The 17,128-nt window shown below is 40.5% G+C and overlaps 1 protein-coding gene across 6 annotated transcripts in view; it reads left to right on the top strand.

Annotated features, from left to right (window-relative positions):
* Positions 1–17,128, top strand: part of MCM9 (minichromosome maintenance 9 homologous recombination repair factor) — a 48,722-nt gene that overhangs the window by 497 nt on the left and 31,097 nt on the right. For 4 of the 6 annotated variants that reach the window (XR_001876911.1, XM_017828022.1, XM_017828033.1 and 1 more), the window contains exons 2-7: positions 361–677; positions 4,452–4,768; positions 6,823–6,904; positions 7,781–7,981; positions 10,235–10,360; positions 11,586–11,705. Coding sequence is in view for 5 of the 6 variants with exons in the window: in XM_017828022.1 (XP_017683511.1) it covers positions 368–677; positions 4,452–4,768; positions 6,823–6,904; positions 7,781–7,981; positions 10,235–10,360; positions 11,586–11,705 (1,156 nt within the window). In the remaining variant the exon portion in view is untranslated. Of the gene's footprint in view, positions 1–360; positions 678–4,451; positions 4,769–6,822; positions 6,905–7,780; positions 7,982–10,234; positions 10,361–11,585; positions 11,706–13,963; positions 14,083–16,800; positions 17,035–17,128 lie in introns of those variants that run through there. The other 2 variants (XM_017828057.1, XM_017828047.1) reach the window with 2 other exon arrangements.

Below are 17,128 nucleotides of genomic sequence, written 5' to 3'. Positions count from 1 at the left end.
CCCCGCCCGCTCCCCGCCCGCTCCCCGCCCGCTCCCCGCCCGCTCCGCCTGCCCCGGCGGGCGGGCGTGACCCTCTGAGGGGGCGGGGCGGGTTGGCGAGTTGGCGGGAGCCGGCAGTGAGGGACTGCGGGCGGTTCCGTCCCGGCTCCGGAGCCCGGCGCGGCGCTGGTGCCGGGCAGCAGCGGGTCGGAGGTGCCGCTGTAACGAGGTGCCGCTGCCCGAGCTCCTGAGCCGCGCCCCGCTCTCGCCCGGCTCCGCCATGGGCTTCCCCGAGAGAAAGATAAAGTTTCCCGCTCGGCGCGTGCCCGCACCGGGAAGCCTCGCTGTGTAACCTCTTCCCCTCACCTCGCCCCCGTGTAGGCGCAACATGGTGCTGAGCGCGGACCAGGTGGCCCTCATCGGGCAGGTGTTCGAGTCCTACGTGCTGGAGCACCACAGGGACGACATCCTGGGCATCCTGAGGGAGGCGGACGACCAGGCGCACTACCCCGTCGTCGTCGATGCCTTGACGCTCTTCGAGACCAATATGGAGATCGGGGAGTATTTCAACGCCTTCCCCAGCGAGGTGCTCCCGATTTTCGACAGCGCCCTGCGCCGGGCTGCCCTGGCAGCGCTGCAGGACACCGCGGACCCAGCACAGCTCAGCCTGAAGCAGAACCTCCACGCCAGGGTCTCGGGTGAGTGGCGGGGCAGGGGCTGCAGTGAGCTGCATCTCCCAGTCAAGTTTCCTTACTCTGGAACAAACTATTGGGGTGCCATGGGAATGAGCAAGTTTAATTCTTGCCGTTTCACTGTTTGAAGCGGTAGGGAATCTTTAGCGTCTATTAAGCAGGAAAGAACACATGCAAATACGTGGAGGTGTGTAGACCAACCCTCCCAAAAAAGCTATGGCCATTGCCACTGACCTGCATGCAGTGATTGGCATTTGTTGGGTCAGGGCTTTATACTAAAGCCTTTCCATGGCAAAGACTCCTCACATCAGCAGCTGGTCTTACATTATTTCTCTTCTAGACAGAAGGTCTAAAGAAAAGTTTTAGGGGAAGATATATGGTTTGTAAGTTTAATTGCAGGTTGACTTTGCTACTGTGCCAGTTGGCTCATCTTCTTTTTTTACTCCAGCCACCTCCCAAAAGAGGCAAAGTCAAAATTTTGAGTTGTCTTGTAACAATTCCATTTGAAATTGTTGAATTTTATGCTTAGCTGTAATTAAATTGCTTGTTATAAAATTGGAATGAACTGTTGAAAGGCGTGATTGTTAACAGGGAACTTTGTCATTTTTTCCACTGCAAGTTGATATGCCGTTATTCCTTATTAATAAGAAATTTCTAGTAGCTTTGAGGGCTGGTAAGTGTGGAGTGCAGATTCAGGAGTTAAAATGTCTGTTTTGCCTGCTTTGGGAGACTGGGTCAGTGGTGGCATCATCCCTTCTGATAATTTCTGGTCATAACTATTTGGAGCAATAGTCCACAAAGCCAAGAGGTGGCACCCTGTGTTTCCCTCCCCTGCCCTCTTGTGGAGTGGATTGTGATCATTCAGTCTTTTGACATCTTGGACTTGGATAAATTACAGTTGTTAAATAGGCCTGTGTTTCATTCCAGTAAGTTTCAATAAAAATGTTGTAATGAAAACACATCCATTAGAAATACAATTAGCCTGTGGCTCTCACAATGCTATTTTTTCAAGATTTTTAGAGGGAAAGAAGTTAAAAAAAAATAAGGCTTGCTACCAATTCAGTTGTTAAGGAGCTTGTACACAACTGCTGAGTACGTGATGTAAAAAAGGATGACCTCCGTGCTTACTGAAATTTGTCACTGGGCATCTCCCTGTACCTATGAAAGCAGGAATGAATTAAAACTCTCCTCCTAGTGTTCTAGAATGCATGTGCATCATTCAGAGCTTCAGCATGAGAAAAAGACTCCAAGTAGGATTATTTTAAAAGCTAGCAGGAAGTATTAGAAGAGGTACAGCAAGGGGCAGATGATCACTGCATGAGTAGCGGTGTCTTTAAGACATTCCTGCTCCTGTTATCAGCCTGTTACTGGAGCTGATCATTCCTCCCACAGTGATGTTTTGTCTGAATATTCCCTTATAAACCTCAGGCAAAATTAGCAACGTTTGATCAAGTAGTTTTAATAACTGATAAAAGCAAGCCTGACAGAAGAAGTCAGCAGACTACAAATAACCCTCTCACTAAGCTGGAGGGAAATTGATGAACAGGGGGGTTATCCTTGAGTGGTCCAGCTGGATCAAAATAACATCTGTCCACATAGTTTAGTTAATGTTCTGTACCACTGAAAGGCTGGCTTCGGAAGAAACAGAAGAAATAAGCTAAGGGATCTGTAGCCTTCTTTCCACACCAATTTTCCAATGATACTGTTACCTTTTAAGTGGATTCTGGGTTTTGATTACCTTCAGGATTCTCCTCTTGGAGTGCCACTTCCCATTCCTACATTGGATGAGAAGGGAATGAGAAGGCGGGGCATTATTTTTGGTGAGAGCAGCAAACAACTAACTGGAGTGCGGCTGAGGGGATCTTCGTGTCAGGCATGGAATGAAGTGAGGAAAAGTGGTTTTGCTTATGCCGGGTATAAGAATGCAGTCTCGACACACTGCTACCAGTACATCTAGGAGTTCAGAGAGGGATTCAGGGAGTGTGCAGCAGTTAATAACAGATGATTACCTTGGGTTAACTGAAGAAGGTAAAAGATGAAGTTATCTGAATTTTAGCATTGTAGGAATTTGATTGTGTAACTTCTGCATTTTGCTACAAATCCATGAAATGATTTTTCCTTACCATTAGCCTGAGCACCGCTGTGTCCATTACTGAAGGCCAAGCTGCTTCTAATAGTTCAGCGTTTTTGTGACTGATACAGTAAAGTTGATTCAAAGAGGCACATACTCAATTAAAGAGTTCGTCAAGCAGTCTGATATGATCAGAACAAAGGCTCTTTTTTCACATCCAGACTCTTGTCTCTTCAGAATTCACAGGGATGATCATCATACATGCTGACAACAGTGCTGCAGTTTTCTCTAGTGTAAGATGTGTTGTATTTTGCAAAGTTTGTTGAGGGGCACCAATACTGAGCTGGGAAAAAAATGCCAAAACAGTTGGAGAAATAATGGAATTTTTTTCCCTGAACTGATTAGAAATGGGAGAAAAAAAAATGCAACAGGTTTGGTAGAACATGTAAATAGCTTTGCTAGAGTCAACCAGGACAAAATTGTTTGCAGTTTTACAGATTATTTAATTCCTTTCTACGTTTTCTTAACTTTATTCTTTTACCTTTTAAAATTAGCTTAATAGTTAAAAATATTTTCTTTAAACAAAAGCAAAAGGTTAAACGTTGCTTAAAAGCATCAAAACAGAGTGTTTCAGAGTGTCTGAAATAAAGCATTTAGTTTTGAAAACACTGATATAAACATATGATATCTTTTTTTTAGCAGTCAAAGCTCCTAAGAAGATTTGACCTAGATGCACAAATAGTTTTAGTCCCCTTAGAAACATCATTTCCCAACAGATTTGTAATTTTACATCTCTATTTTCTGGCTCTGTTTTAAAGCTAAGAAGTTATTTTAGGAGTAGGTAATATCTTTTTAAGTTGATAAATATTAGTATCTTGTAGTTCATTACTACTTTCTGAAGAGGCAACATTGTGCTCAGGTGATCATTTTAGAGATATGTAAAGTTGAGGTAGATTAATTTTCCTGAGGACTTTAGCCACTGTGGTGCCAAGTGATGGCTGCATGAGTGAATGCCAGAACAGGATCAGGACACCACTGAATTGGCTGTTGGGGTGGAATTAAAGGAGGGCAGGTGGAAAGTGTTCTGTCACTATTCACTTGAACTTACAAGTGAATTTGCTTTGGTTGTGTTCAAAACTCCTTTACATTTTTTTTATGCTGTCTTCCTTGTGCTTGAGCTTTACTGGTATGCAATGTGGATTTAAGGTCAAATGCTCACCAACTGCGAATTTTAAATTTGCTTAGACTTGAGAATTCACACAATACTAGGAGCTACAGCTGTTTAACTATGGAATAACATTGAACTACAATTAAGTAGCATGACTAAAATTTTGTAAGTCAGATAAACTAGTTGTGGAATAAATGGCTTCTGCAAAAAGAACATTTAAATTAATAAATAGATCTGAGAACATCAGGATCTTCTTCCATGAATGGAAACTGTTCGTGACTATTCAGCCCTTGGCAAGAGAGGGAGAGTAAAATGGCAACATTTTCAGTTAATGCTCAGTGTCTGATGATTTTCACTATCTGAGGCCAGTGAATCAGATTTATGGTACAACAGATGAATTGCTGAGTCACATTTATGAAACAGTAATAACAATGGCTACTGTTCATATGTCTGGCATATTTTCTAGCCTTTCTGTTTAACTGCACTGTAAGTCCATGTTTTATATGCACAGCCTTATGCTGCACATATTTCTGTTTAACAGGTTTACCTGTTTGCCCAGAGCTGACTCGAGAGCACATTCCTAAAACCAAGGATGTTGGTCACTTTTTGTCTGTTACTGGGACTGTCATACGTACCAGCTCGGTGAAAGTTTTGGAGTTTGAACGGAGTTACATCTGCAACAAGTGCAAGCACGTGTTTGCTGTCAAGGCTGACTTTGAACAGTACTATGCATTCTGTCGTCCATCAGCCTGTCTTAATGAAGAAGGCTGCAACTCAATCAAGTTCACTTGTCTCTCTGGATCAGCCTCTTCTCCTACCTGCTGCAGAGACTATCAAGAAATCAAAATTCAGGAACAGGTAAGGAAAAAAAAAAGATGGAGAAAAAGGGAAAGGTATTAAAGTATAGATGTCTCAAGTACAAAAATAATTAACTTACAAAAGAAGACATTTGGGGGTCTAATTTCCTGTTGAAATAAGGTATCTCTGCTAATCTTGGTGAGACTATTCATGCTTACATTAGAATTAAGATTATCCTATTTTCATCGTTAAGTTTTACATGCTAAGATAAGTGGAAAAGTTTTACAGGTTCTACTGTTGTTTAAATCAAATGCCTGAGAAGACTAAAAGAAGCCAGGCAGCCTGTTGGTCAGAGATTTCTCAAAGAGTTAACAATTAAGCGACATGTTGATTAGACTTCTGTTATTGGGTAACTCCATTTGATGTTGTACAAAACACCCAGGATCAGTGCACAGATGAAATTTCTGTAGATGAAATTCCATTCCATGTTGAATCCTTACATCAAGTGTGCATTGTTTCTCTAAGCACTTACTGGACATGATGCTGATGTTCAACACTGCTTCTGAGGACTAGAGCTAACCCAGTGGTGGCCAAGGCCAACTGTAGCTGTGCAGTATGGTCAACACATGGTGTCTGCAAATGTCTCTTCCCTTCAACCAATATTGAATTCAACAAGTATTGCACGTGTGATCCTTACAGAATTTGCATTTGTTTTCTGATGGTAGCCCTGGGTGGAAGTACAGCCGAGCTGGAGGAGTGAGAAACAACTGGACCTCTTTTTGTGGTAGCACATAACCAAGACAAAACTGGCAAAGGAAAATCTACACTGTATGAAAATTGAGAATAAGCAGGGTATATTGCAGGCAGTGTTTCTGTGTTTATTTATATGCTCAGTGTCTTTATTTCGTAGATCTTTTCTAAGATATCTTCAGTTGTTTCAGGGTTTTGATTTTATAAATGGAGAGGATAGTGGTGCCAATCTACATGCAAGATATATGAAATAAGAAATGAAGCTCTTTAAAGTTCAGAATAGCAAAAAAAAAGTAAGGGATTAAAACTTTCTAGGAAATAAGCCCTGTGTTGCATGTTCATATAATGATTGTTCCTGACATATGGGAGATTTCTATAATGTTTGGTTTATTGTGTGACACACAATTCCTCTATGATAGAAGGAATTTTCGGCACCATGGGCTTATTAAAAACAGTAAAATTAAACCAGGATTGAATTTCACTTGTGTTTCACTACTGAGCTCTGCAAGTCACTGTGTGTGTGTTACCAGTACTGACAGTGATGTGAACTGCCTGTGGCCACGTAGATAATATACAAGGGTGGATTAACCTTCCTAGGCACTAGAGAGAGAATAAGTCTAGAATTCTAGCATGTATGACCTGTGCTGCAGAATGAAAAGAAACTTCTGACTGTTGTACTTGTGCAGTGGATACTCTAAAAACTATTGCAAGCTTTAAGTGTAAATGGGAAGATTGCTGGTTGGAAATAGATTCTGACCAGATTGCATAGACTTTGCCCTGAGAAAAGAAAAAGAATTACAGGATTTACTGGCACATTTGTCAATATATATATTTGTTTTTTCCAGTTGTTGGTTTAATCCTTGACACCTAGGTGTATACTTAATCTCAAACTCTCAAATTATGGTTAAATACCAGAAAAATACAGAGAATATTCTCTCAGGATGTACTTCCGCGAAGGGTTATCTAACGCATTGACACGCTTCAGTACCCAAAGTCAACTTTGCATATTGAAGTATCTAATAATAGCTCAAATTATAATAAAAAAAAAGATCAGCTCTTTCAAATGACCTCTTTTAGTGAGCTTTCTTCAGCAAAATATTGAAATCACACTGCATCTCCCAGCACTGAGCACCTTCGTCTAATTTAATACTCAATCCCATTTCCATTAATATCAGCATTAAACTTTCATTGTTAAGTTCATGGCAGCAGTGGCATCTTTTACTGTAAGTTTTGTGATAAAAGGCAAGAACTGACCTCAGTTCCAGGAAAGAAAGGAGTGTAGGTCTTTAAGCCAGAGCAGCTATAAATGAAAGGCTTTTGAAAGGTGCTGTTCTTAAGAAGCTCTCTTGCTTCCCGTCTCCCAGGTTCAAAGGCTGTCTGTTGGAAGCATCCCTCGTTGCATGGTGGTTGTTCTGGAAGATGACTTGGTGGACAGTTGCAAGTCTGGTGAGGATACAGCATATATCACATATGTTTGTACCACAAGCATTTTTAGTTTTTCATTTGAGATGAATCTTTGTCAAGTAGGCTGTGTTAGTGCAGAGAGCTTGTCAAATGAGGTGTCTGCATCTGTCATGTTGCTGTTTCAGGATGGACAGTAGCATGGCAGTTGAAGACTATTCTAGAGAATGTCATGAACCCCCATATTACATCTTAACTTTTTAACAGTTCAGTTTCAATAAGTAATGGGTTGTGACATACAGAAATTATATTAAATCACTTTAATGTAGAACACCAAACCTCTTGAGGAAATTGGTCCACACCATCACCCAGCATGTGTTGCCCCTTCTTAGGTTCAAAGAGCTGGGTAACCCGGCTTTCTATCTAAGGAGTGCTGCAGGTGGAAAAAGCTACTGGGCATTCAAAGAAGAAGCTAATTGGCAGGAGGATGAATGAAGAATGGACTACAAATTCTCAGATAGGCACATCTCCACAAGAAATTAATTTCTGGTCGTACTTTCTCAGAACACTGTACCCAGAATGTTAATGAGTGATTCTGGAGTTCATAAAAGTTACCAGAAATCAAATAAGTTTTGAGTGAATTTTTTGTATAGTCAATCTAATTGAGAGAGCTTCTACAGTTTACTGTGAATTCCTCTCTTCTAAAAGAGGGAACAAACAGAGGTATACCTGTAAGAATTCACCTCCCTTAAACAGAAGTGGAAAGACACAGCAACTTCCTACCACAGATGTAAGCACTCTACCTTATCTTTGTTTTAGACTTCCTGTAACTGCATTGCATTATTATGCATTACAGCTAACTAAAATGGCTTCATGTCTCAAGTCAGATGTTATTTTGCTAACTTTTGTTTTTACCTCCAGGAGATGATATCACAGTGTATGGCGTGGTAATGCAGAGGTGGAAACCTTTCCATGAGGGTTCACGCTGTGACTTGGAGATTGTTTTGAAAGCCAACTACGTTAAAGTGAACAATGAGCAGCTAGCAGGGGTTGTAATTGATGAAGAAGTTCGCAGGGAATTTGAAGACTTCTGGGAAAGGCATAGGAATGATCCCTTGGCAGGTTAGTAGTTGAAAGCTTTTATGTAGGGCACTTGATTGGATAGAGATGAAATCAGGAGTGAAAATACAGTGACTGAACACATATTCCCCCATTATCCTATCCCACCACCCATTAATCCAAGAATATATTTTTTCCAGTACAAGAATATGAAATTTTTACTTTAATATTACTGAGGGGGAGGAAGTACCAAAACTACTGCATTGATCTTCCTTCTTTTGAGCTTTCTAGTCAAGTATTTTGTGGAACATTTATTAACAAAAAATGAGAAAAATATAATTACTGTGGGGGAAAAGAGGAGTGTTTTATAATCAAGAAAGACGAAGCATACTTCTTAGAAGAAATGGTATGGACCAGATCTGCCTTTAGTCAGCGTAGCTGTTGCCTCTGGGACGAGAGATCTGACTCTCGGTCTCTGCATCCCAAACTAAGCTGTGAATCTTCACCATAGAGCTTAGCACATCTTATCTTTAAGCTAACCCTTGGATGCCTAGACCCTTGACTTAGGTGCAGTGGAACCTCTCAATTCACAATGGCTTCCAGAACAGTCAGTGCTGGGTCCTAAACTTAGTGTAGTCTGTAGTCAACCACCTTGGAATAACCAGGAGTTGTGTCTCGAACTCTGTCCTTCTCCATAATCTGAGTGCCTTCTCCTCAACTCTGTGGAATCTCAATGAAGTCTTTAGGGTCTCCATCATTGAATGTTTTTAGGCTGACACTGTATCTTATAAAACCCTGGAAAGGGCTTAGCTTTTCTTCTTAAAAGACAAACAGGAGGAAAAAGAGGTGGGAATATCCCCCAAATTAGCCTCCTCACATAAGAAACTGTAGATCCTGTCAATGTTAAAGATTCTTCAGAACCGCGTTTCCCAGAAAGCAATTTAATTGCTAGCTTCCTGCTGTTTGGAATAATACATGCTTGGAATGTTTGGAATACAATGTTTGGAATAACATTTCATCCTTCTGCTCTTTGGAACAAGATTATTATCACTCTGGTTAGAACTGTTCAGAAAGTAATTCAGGATCTTCTTTGAAGGTTCCATTTAATCTTTCATTCTCAGGACAATTTTTGGAAGCCTGCAGGGAGCAATGTGATTTTGTGCAATATTACTCATTCTGAACAAATAAATATGAAGTGGGTACAAGAAAATTGAGGTGGAAATGAGAAGGACCCTGACTGCCCAAGATGTCTGTTTCAGGCTGTTAGTCTGAATTTGAGTTGAAATGGAGGACAGAGATCAAATTTGACTGAGGAGTCTAAGGTATAGGCCATTGCACAACAGAATGTGTGTACACTTGCCTTTTTTCAAGAGATAATGGTAGCTACTAGTGCATTTTATGTCAGTCACTTTGTGATGCTAACTCCTAAGTGTGGAGTTAATTCTTGAGTTATGCCATGGCTGACCAAAGTTTTTAAAATTTCACTTTTGGATGGACAAAGATGTGTTAATTCCTTCAGAAGACCTCCAAAAGAAACACATATGCCTCAAGTCATCTATTAGGGGCTTACATATTTTGCCAGTACCATGTAATTGCATCTAAATTTAAAACATGAAGTTAAGATCTCAAAATTGGTCACTCTCTTTTATTCCCTAGCAATGGGAGTAACACATCGCATTAAACCTGTGACCCCTTATGTGCTGGTAGTGTTAGAATATTAAAGGACAGAATTAACTCTGTTACATATCTTGCAAGCCATCAGCGTTGTGCTGGAAAGAGACTATGGTAGGGAGGAAAAAAGGGATCTGAGACACAGAAGGGTCAAAAAGGAAAAGGAAATTGAAGGTAACAACAAGAAAATGAGCCATGCTATGTGTGCACAGGTTTAAGACAAAATAATTCAAGTGTTAGAAGTTTTCTTTATTTTCTTAAATGTACAACACACCAGTTTTCAAAGGCTATTTCGAAGTCTGGAAATTTTTAGGTTTTATTCTTCATAGCCCCTTCACTTTTAGCTATGAAACAAAAGAATTTGGATGATGGTATTTCTTTCCTTAGAGCCCTTTTCTCCTGCTGTCCAGACCATACATTCCTTAAATTGCAATAGGATTGGCTTTGCTGCTTGTGACTGTTTGGATCAAACAACTGCTTTGGGTCCCATTTAAAAAATAAAATAATTTTTAAGAAAATTTTCTCCCTACTCAGTTCCTCTTGTTCAAGAAGGAGGCCCAAATTATTTGTCAGTATACACAGGAGTCTGTGGGAAACCAAGTTTTACTCCAGGGGCAGTGCTGAGTGCCATTTTTGCTGTTTTAGGGAGGAATGAAATTTTGGCTAGCTTATGTCCTCAAGTTTTTGGCTTGTACCTGGTGAAGCTGGCTGTAGCCATGGTGCTTGCTGGTGGTGTACAGAGAACAGATGCTACTGGAACTCGAATCAGAGGTTAGTATTCTTTCTAACAGTATCAGATCCTTTCTAACAGTCATTCCCATCCCTGTCTTCACCCACATCCCTCCCCCCTACAAAATCAAACCAGTAAGGTCTTGGAAGCATAATGATCCCATTTTCTTGAGTGAGAACATTTTTGATCAATCCTGAGTATTATTGCAGGATCTCAGACAAATAAATTTTTTCCCCAAAAAAACCCAGTAGAAGCAGACTTTCAGGTTTCCATTAGGTACAATATTAAAGGCAGCTGTTTTATCTAAAATATAAATTCACTTTTTATTGTATAAGTGATATTTTTAAATGATTTCTAGTAGACTATTCCCAGCAGTATTGGCATCAAAGGATGGAATCTTAATGTTCCCTTAATGTCAATCACTACAGTTCATTGAAAGGAAAAATTAAAGGATTCATTTTGCTTCCTAATGCCAGACTTTTCCATCTATGATTGTCAGCACATCTCACTTAGTTCTGTAGCTCCCAAGTTATCTGCCTGCTGATTCTCCTTCTGTTGTTATTAGATGGCAAATCTGCCATGTGCCAGGTGGTATGCAGGTCATAATCTATGTAGGTCATAATAATTCTAAAATAGGATGTCTCTCTATACACATACAGGATTTTCTTAATGCTCCAGCAGCTAAATAAAGTTATAGACTTTATGATTGAAGTTGTAGTGATATTTTGTAGACAGTGAAATAATTTTAGAGCACTTCAGTGAGATTGTAGTAGCCAAATTATTGTTTTGGAATTATGAAGTTATGTAACTGTTGGCAAAGAATTAGTTAAGAAAAACAACGTGCTGATTTTATTAGTCCATTTTGCAATAATTTAAGTAACCAAGTAGTGGAATGATAACTAAAACCTGGTATCCTTCTGTTTCAAGTTCAAGAGTGAGATGAGCCTGAGAAATGAATATTCTAAAATGTAAGAATTCTCATTACAGGAAATGTGCAGAAACCTGCTAATACTTTAAAAATATTTCACTGTAAATATTTGTGTCCAGTCATATTGCTGGGTGAAGGAATATGACTAGATGCTTTTATTAAACAATAATTTATCACATCCAATAAATAGTGCAGTCTTAAACAGAATCACATATTGTAATGTAAATGTAGCGCTAAATGTTAGGTGAATAATTACAAGTATTATTTAATCTGAGCATTTTTTGTATATGTGTGTCGTTATCTGTACTGTCTGCTCCACATCAATGTTCTCTCCCAAGGTGAATCGCATCTTTTGTTGGTTGGAGATCCAGGTACGGGGAAATCTCAGTTCCTGAAGTATGCAGTAAAGATCATGCCACGCTCCGTGCTTACTGCAGGAATTGGATCTACAAGTGCAGGTATGTGCTTCTTCACCTGGAAAGGTTTATTTTCTCACTCAAATATGTTTATATAGAAGTCTTCTACATAATATGAACATATGTGCTCAGGTTGTATGAGCACAGCTGAAGCAGAGAACTACTGTGGAGGCAGATGAGGCCTGATATAACTGCAGAAGGGCAGTCCTGCCCTTCATCTGGATCCGTGGAGGACTGTAATGAGCTTCTAACAGGGAACCTTCCAGGCCTCATCCAGAGGTACCTCTCAATGCTTTACTTGCAGAGGGTGATCTAGACCTGTATTTTTAGTGCTTTCCAGTATGACAAATATGACATCTTTCCAGAGCTCACACTGTGTGATGGGCTAGCATCCTGACCAGGTATCTCCTTTCTTCTGTTCTTTCATAAGTTCTGTCTGGATGCAGTTGAATTTCTGTTTACTTTCCGGAAATTCACCCCTGTGTTGAGGAATTACTTCTTACTCGTAAAGATGATTTCAAGGTGGTTTCAGAGAGCAAGAGGTTTTTTTTCTTCTTTGTTTTTTTTTCTTTCTCCTTTTTGTTAAATTTAAGTATGTCCCAATTGGCTCTGAATGCCAGGCATTTTTACAAACTCTTCTGGGGACAATGTGCAGAGTCAGATTACCTCTGCCAATGGCTTTATTTGAACAAATGAATATATTACTTGTACGTTCAAAATCACAAAATAATTAGGGTCAAATCCCAGTGTCTCAACTAGCGTGTGTAAATTGAATACTTCTCAGATAGTGCTGCTTTTCATTTTATGTCTGGGAAACAACATTATTTATACATGGGACAACCAGAGAATAAATCCTTCCCAGTTCCATAGCTGTGTGTATACTGGGTCTTCTGTAGCAGTGGAACTGGAATGTGATGTCGAACATAAACCCACTTGTGTGCAGGGAACTTGTTATGAAACATATATGCCTCTAATTTTCCATTTAAACTGTTGACAAATAGGTCTGGAGAAAAGCCAGAGAGAAAATTTTGGCTCAGCATAACCTTTTCTCAAGTCTTTTTTTTCCGTGTTAAGAATTGAGAACAGGATGGATAATTGCAGATTTGCTTGGGGACTTACAGTGATCTGGAGTGAAATTTTGCCATACATTTCAGCGTGACTTTGCCACGTTTGTCAGTGCACTTCCTGTGCAAGGTGTGTCTTACTTATGAATCTGTTTGTAGCTGTACCTAACACTGATTTTTGTCAACTTGCCCTTTGTGCAGAAGCTTCAAATTATGAGTTTGAAGAACTATTAAACTGCTTTACTTTCCTTACCATATTTGCACACTTTGAAGTACCAGTTTATGCTTTCTCATGAGAGGACAGTCCTAATTCATATTTTTCCCTTCCTTGTACAAATATTAAATCTGTAAATTTAATTTTCAGCTAGTTCCTCACTATATATAAAAAGCAGTCCAGATTACATTTAATTGCTGGGTCTGAGATTTTAGTCCACATAGGCCAAAAGACACACCTGAGGTTTGGTAAACCCTGGAGAAGTGCTAAAAGCTGTTTACATTTGGATCCCTCTTTTAGAGAAAACTGCCGATATCTAACCAACCTTTGGTAAGATTCTGTGCATTAACATATCTTGTACCCTTTACCCATCTGGTACAGTTTTAGGACACAAGCTATTTAACAACCATTGAATTAGAATTCTGCTTCCTAAACTATCTGTCATATCAGTTTTCCTTAGTTTTCTGCACAAGCATTTCTTTGTACCAGGACAACGTACTAGATCATTAACATTCTCCTTGTGCCACAATTCCCTTTCTTTCCTGCTCTATCTCAGGTATCATGTACTTTGGGATCCACCATGACCCTTTGGGGCTCTGCAGTGTCATGTTCCTGCTGCAGCCCATTAACCCATCCAGTCCTAACTGGAATTGCCTTGCAGAATTTCAGAAAACATTGACCTAACTCCTGCAGCTTAATTTGCTGTTGGGCCTCTGCTCTTTCAATCAGGTTGCTGCCTTCCCCTTCACTTTTTAAACAAAGCCTGTGCTTCATCACTTTTTGCATGATTCAGAAACTGTGACCCAGGAGAATGCCTGCTTTCTTGCTGAAAATATGGAAGACCTTCATCTTCGTATCTCACCGACAGCCTTATTTCTGCAAACAGCCCTTACAAATGACCAATAATTTATTCTGTTTTGAAAAAATAGAACTTTACCTCCACGCAGTGAATATGTTTCTGAGTTTACTTGTTTTATTAGGTTGCCTTTCTTGCAAGCACTTAGTAGAAATTTTCTGTTGAGTTTTCTACGGGTTTAGGACTTCAGTGAGGAACCTGGGTTTTTTCCCGCAAATCTCTTTAATGAGAGTTGGCAGCTAGAAGACCAGCCCACATGCAACAACTCCAGAAATTTATTTGACCAGTGTAGGACTTTCTGATTTGTAAATAAAAGATGGGGTAACCATCTGTCTCACTGTTTGGTTCTGTCTACGCTGTTTTTTCAAAGGCCTGTTTCATTCTTCCCAGCTAGTCTCTCTTCTGAGAATCACAGAGAGTCATTCAGCTTCCTTTTATTTTTAGAAATTGATACATAGTTTTCCATAGAGACTTAGTGAGGCTTAACAAACCCTCTCTGTAGGTTCTCACCTTACTACTGAGTTTAACCAGCTGTTTTGCAGTCCCCAGAGCCATAGCACTGCTTATGCATATTTGGACGAGATGATCACTAATAAGAAAATATTTCATTTACCCTGGAGTTTGAGATCTGCAGTGATTGATTGGTATGTTCAACTCCATAGGGACAGGAACCAACACATGCCTGTTCTGGCAGGTCTGGAGCTCAGGGACATCTGGGCCAGTCATTCTGCTGCTTCTTGGTGCATATTTGGCCGTTCACATTTCTGAAAATTTTGTTTGGTGTTGCGTCCCTCCACAGATGGACTGCTTAAATAATTTTGTGAACTGTATTTAAAACAGCCTGCCTAAAAGTCTGGGAGACTATCAGCTGTTTCTCCAGCTCTCCAGTTTTGTATAACATGCCTTTCTGAGCTGTATGAAATGCAGCCTTGTTGCCTTTCCTCTTACAGCCTCTGCAGAGCCTTGTGAGTGCTGCCTTTTTGCTGACATTTTGCACTGTGTGAGATTGTCCATATCATGCCAACAGCAGTTTGCTACCGATTTTCTTTCTTTTCATTGAAGGGAACTGACTCCAGGGGAAACCACCTCTTTTTTTTTTTCTGTCATAGTAAGCGTCGCCCTGCTAGGCAGTCTTCAGGTGCTAAAGGCTGTCTCTCCTCTGATCCATTAGAAACCAATCCAAAGTGGCTGACATGAGCCATCCAGCTGTGGTTATAAATAGAGTACATGGTGTCAGTATCCTGAGGTATGCAAGACACTGAAACTGGAGATATTTTTCCCTCTTTGTAGATCCCAAACTGTCCCTGGGCATTCCCAAGTTGCTACAAGCCAAGGCAGTGGCAGGGAACAGTTTTCCACTGTAGATTCATTCCCTGACCCTGATAAAGTTATTAATACAGATGCAGCCTTTAGGCCACTCTTCTCTGATCTTCACTTCCACCAGGGGATTGTTTTCCTGAACAGTTATAATTGTACGTGAACTTCAAGTATTTTCTATCAGCATGTACCTTGAAAATATTTTCCTGAGAGCATGGCTTCATTGCCTGTTCCATCAACAGTTGGGCCTCAAGTTGAAGAGGCCTTAACTCTGTAGGAAGTCTGCTAGACTTCCTGCAGGAATGAAATTTGAACTTGTGATCAGACACCGTCAGATATGTTCCATCTGTAACAATGTCTCATCTATTGCAGATTCTTAAAATCCCTTAATTTCCTCTCAATAATGTGGCTCCAAGATGGCTTTGTCCTGAGACAGCTTACCTTCACCTCCTGCATGCCAGGGATTATTTAGCCAAGTATATACCTGTCTTCAAAAATTTTGGTCTGTTCATACATCTGTACCTGAAGACCTATAGTTAGGATGGATGGGAAATATTGCAGGAGCAGTGCAGCAACTTCATCATGTTGGCTGAAGGTTTCAGGTCTTTCACACATCCAGGCCAGCCTTCATCAGACTTATTCATCCTGCTGTTGAAATGGCAGGCATTTCAGTTGATTTCTGGATGGATATCAGATGTCTTCAGGATTCCCTCTACTGCACCATGAAGTCCCTGCTTCTTTCCAGTTTGTATCAGAGTAGGTCTGCCCCACCTTTCTCGTGAGATGGGACAAACTGAAGAACACCCTTATTTTGAAAGGTAGGTCTCCTTATCTCATAGTCCAGGGAAGTTTTGGATGGAGACCCCAACAGCTCCCTAAAATTTTGTTTCTGACATTTCAGCTAGTTCTAACACTGCTGTTGACTCATAGCTGTTGTCTCATGCAGTGCACACACCTCTGATTTTCCCTATCTGCAGATAGGCCAGTCACACCTTTATCTTACAGACAGTGAGTACCCAGCCATGCCTCCAAAAAAGCTTTAGCTAAAGCTGGAAATGTTCAAGTGTATCCTCCCTCCATCTCCTCTTGAAAGGGCCTTTGCTTTTCAAGTTCCATGTAGAAGCCTGGGTTTGGCCTTTAATAAAGCGTCTGTAATGCCTCCAGCTGGCTTTTCTTCCTTAGATTGTCTTCATTGCCTAGACTAAAAATTAAGAAAAAATCCCTCCACCCATCTTCTCCAGCCCAGTTTTCCTATCACACACTACACGACCAGCTCTTAAAAAGAGAACTGTAACTGGAAACAGAAACACAAATAGGAAGGCCTAGCATGAATAGTCCCACACACACTGCCAATGCTGATACACAGTTGTCAGGTTTGCAGCATCTTCCTGGCTGGCACTGAGCAGAGCTCCCCAGCTACCCACCACAGCAACAATTAACCCATCATCTTCAGACCAAACTTCTGTGGCTCTCAAAATATGAGATAATCTGTAAGCTTGCAGACCATTGTGCTACGGATAAGGAGTAGGGTAGTTAAGTAAGTATGTGAAGGATCTCCAGCAGCTGTCCAGACAGAAGTCACAAGATTTAGTTAACTTTGCTCTTTTTTTGTCTCTGGTAAATGAAGATTTGCCAGGAGTGGATGTGCATAGTTCATTTTGGGTTTTTCCTTTTTCTTCCCTCCAGCATTTTCAGATGGCATGGACAGTATTAGTCTAGACTAGTCTGAACTGATTTCCAGAAAACCAGCAGTTGAGGCACTACAAAGAAAGTAATGGACTGTCAAATACCAGATTTCTCTTTGTGACTTTGTCACTCACATCTCAAGAACAGATTGTCTGGCAAGGCTATAAACTAAGTTACTGTGTTTATTTTAGCAAAGTTCTGAGTTGCTGCGCTGTTGAAGATTGGTAGTAAAAGCCACTGGAAAGATGAAATTTTCTCCACTATGATGGAGCTGGAGCCTTTTTGCCCCCATCAAACTTAAGTGTCATAGGAATTCAGACTGAAGGTG

Source organism: Lepidothrix coronata, unplaced genomic scaffold (assembly GCF_001604755.1).
Source record: "Lepidothrix coronata isolate B3197 unplaced genomic scaffold, Lepidothrix_coronata-1.0 Scaffold5, whole genome shotgun sequence".
Classification (NCBI taxonomy): Eukaryota; Metazoa; Chordata; class Aves; order Passeriformes; family Pipridae; genus Lepidothrix; species Lepidothrix coronata.
This window is presented reverse-complemented; position numbering and strand designations above follow the sequence as displayed.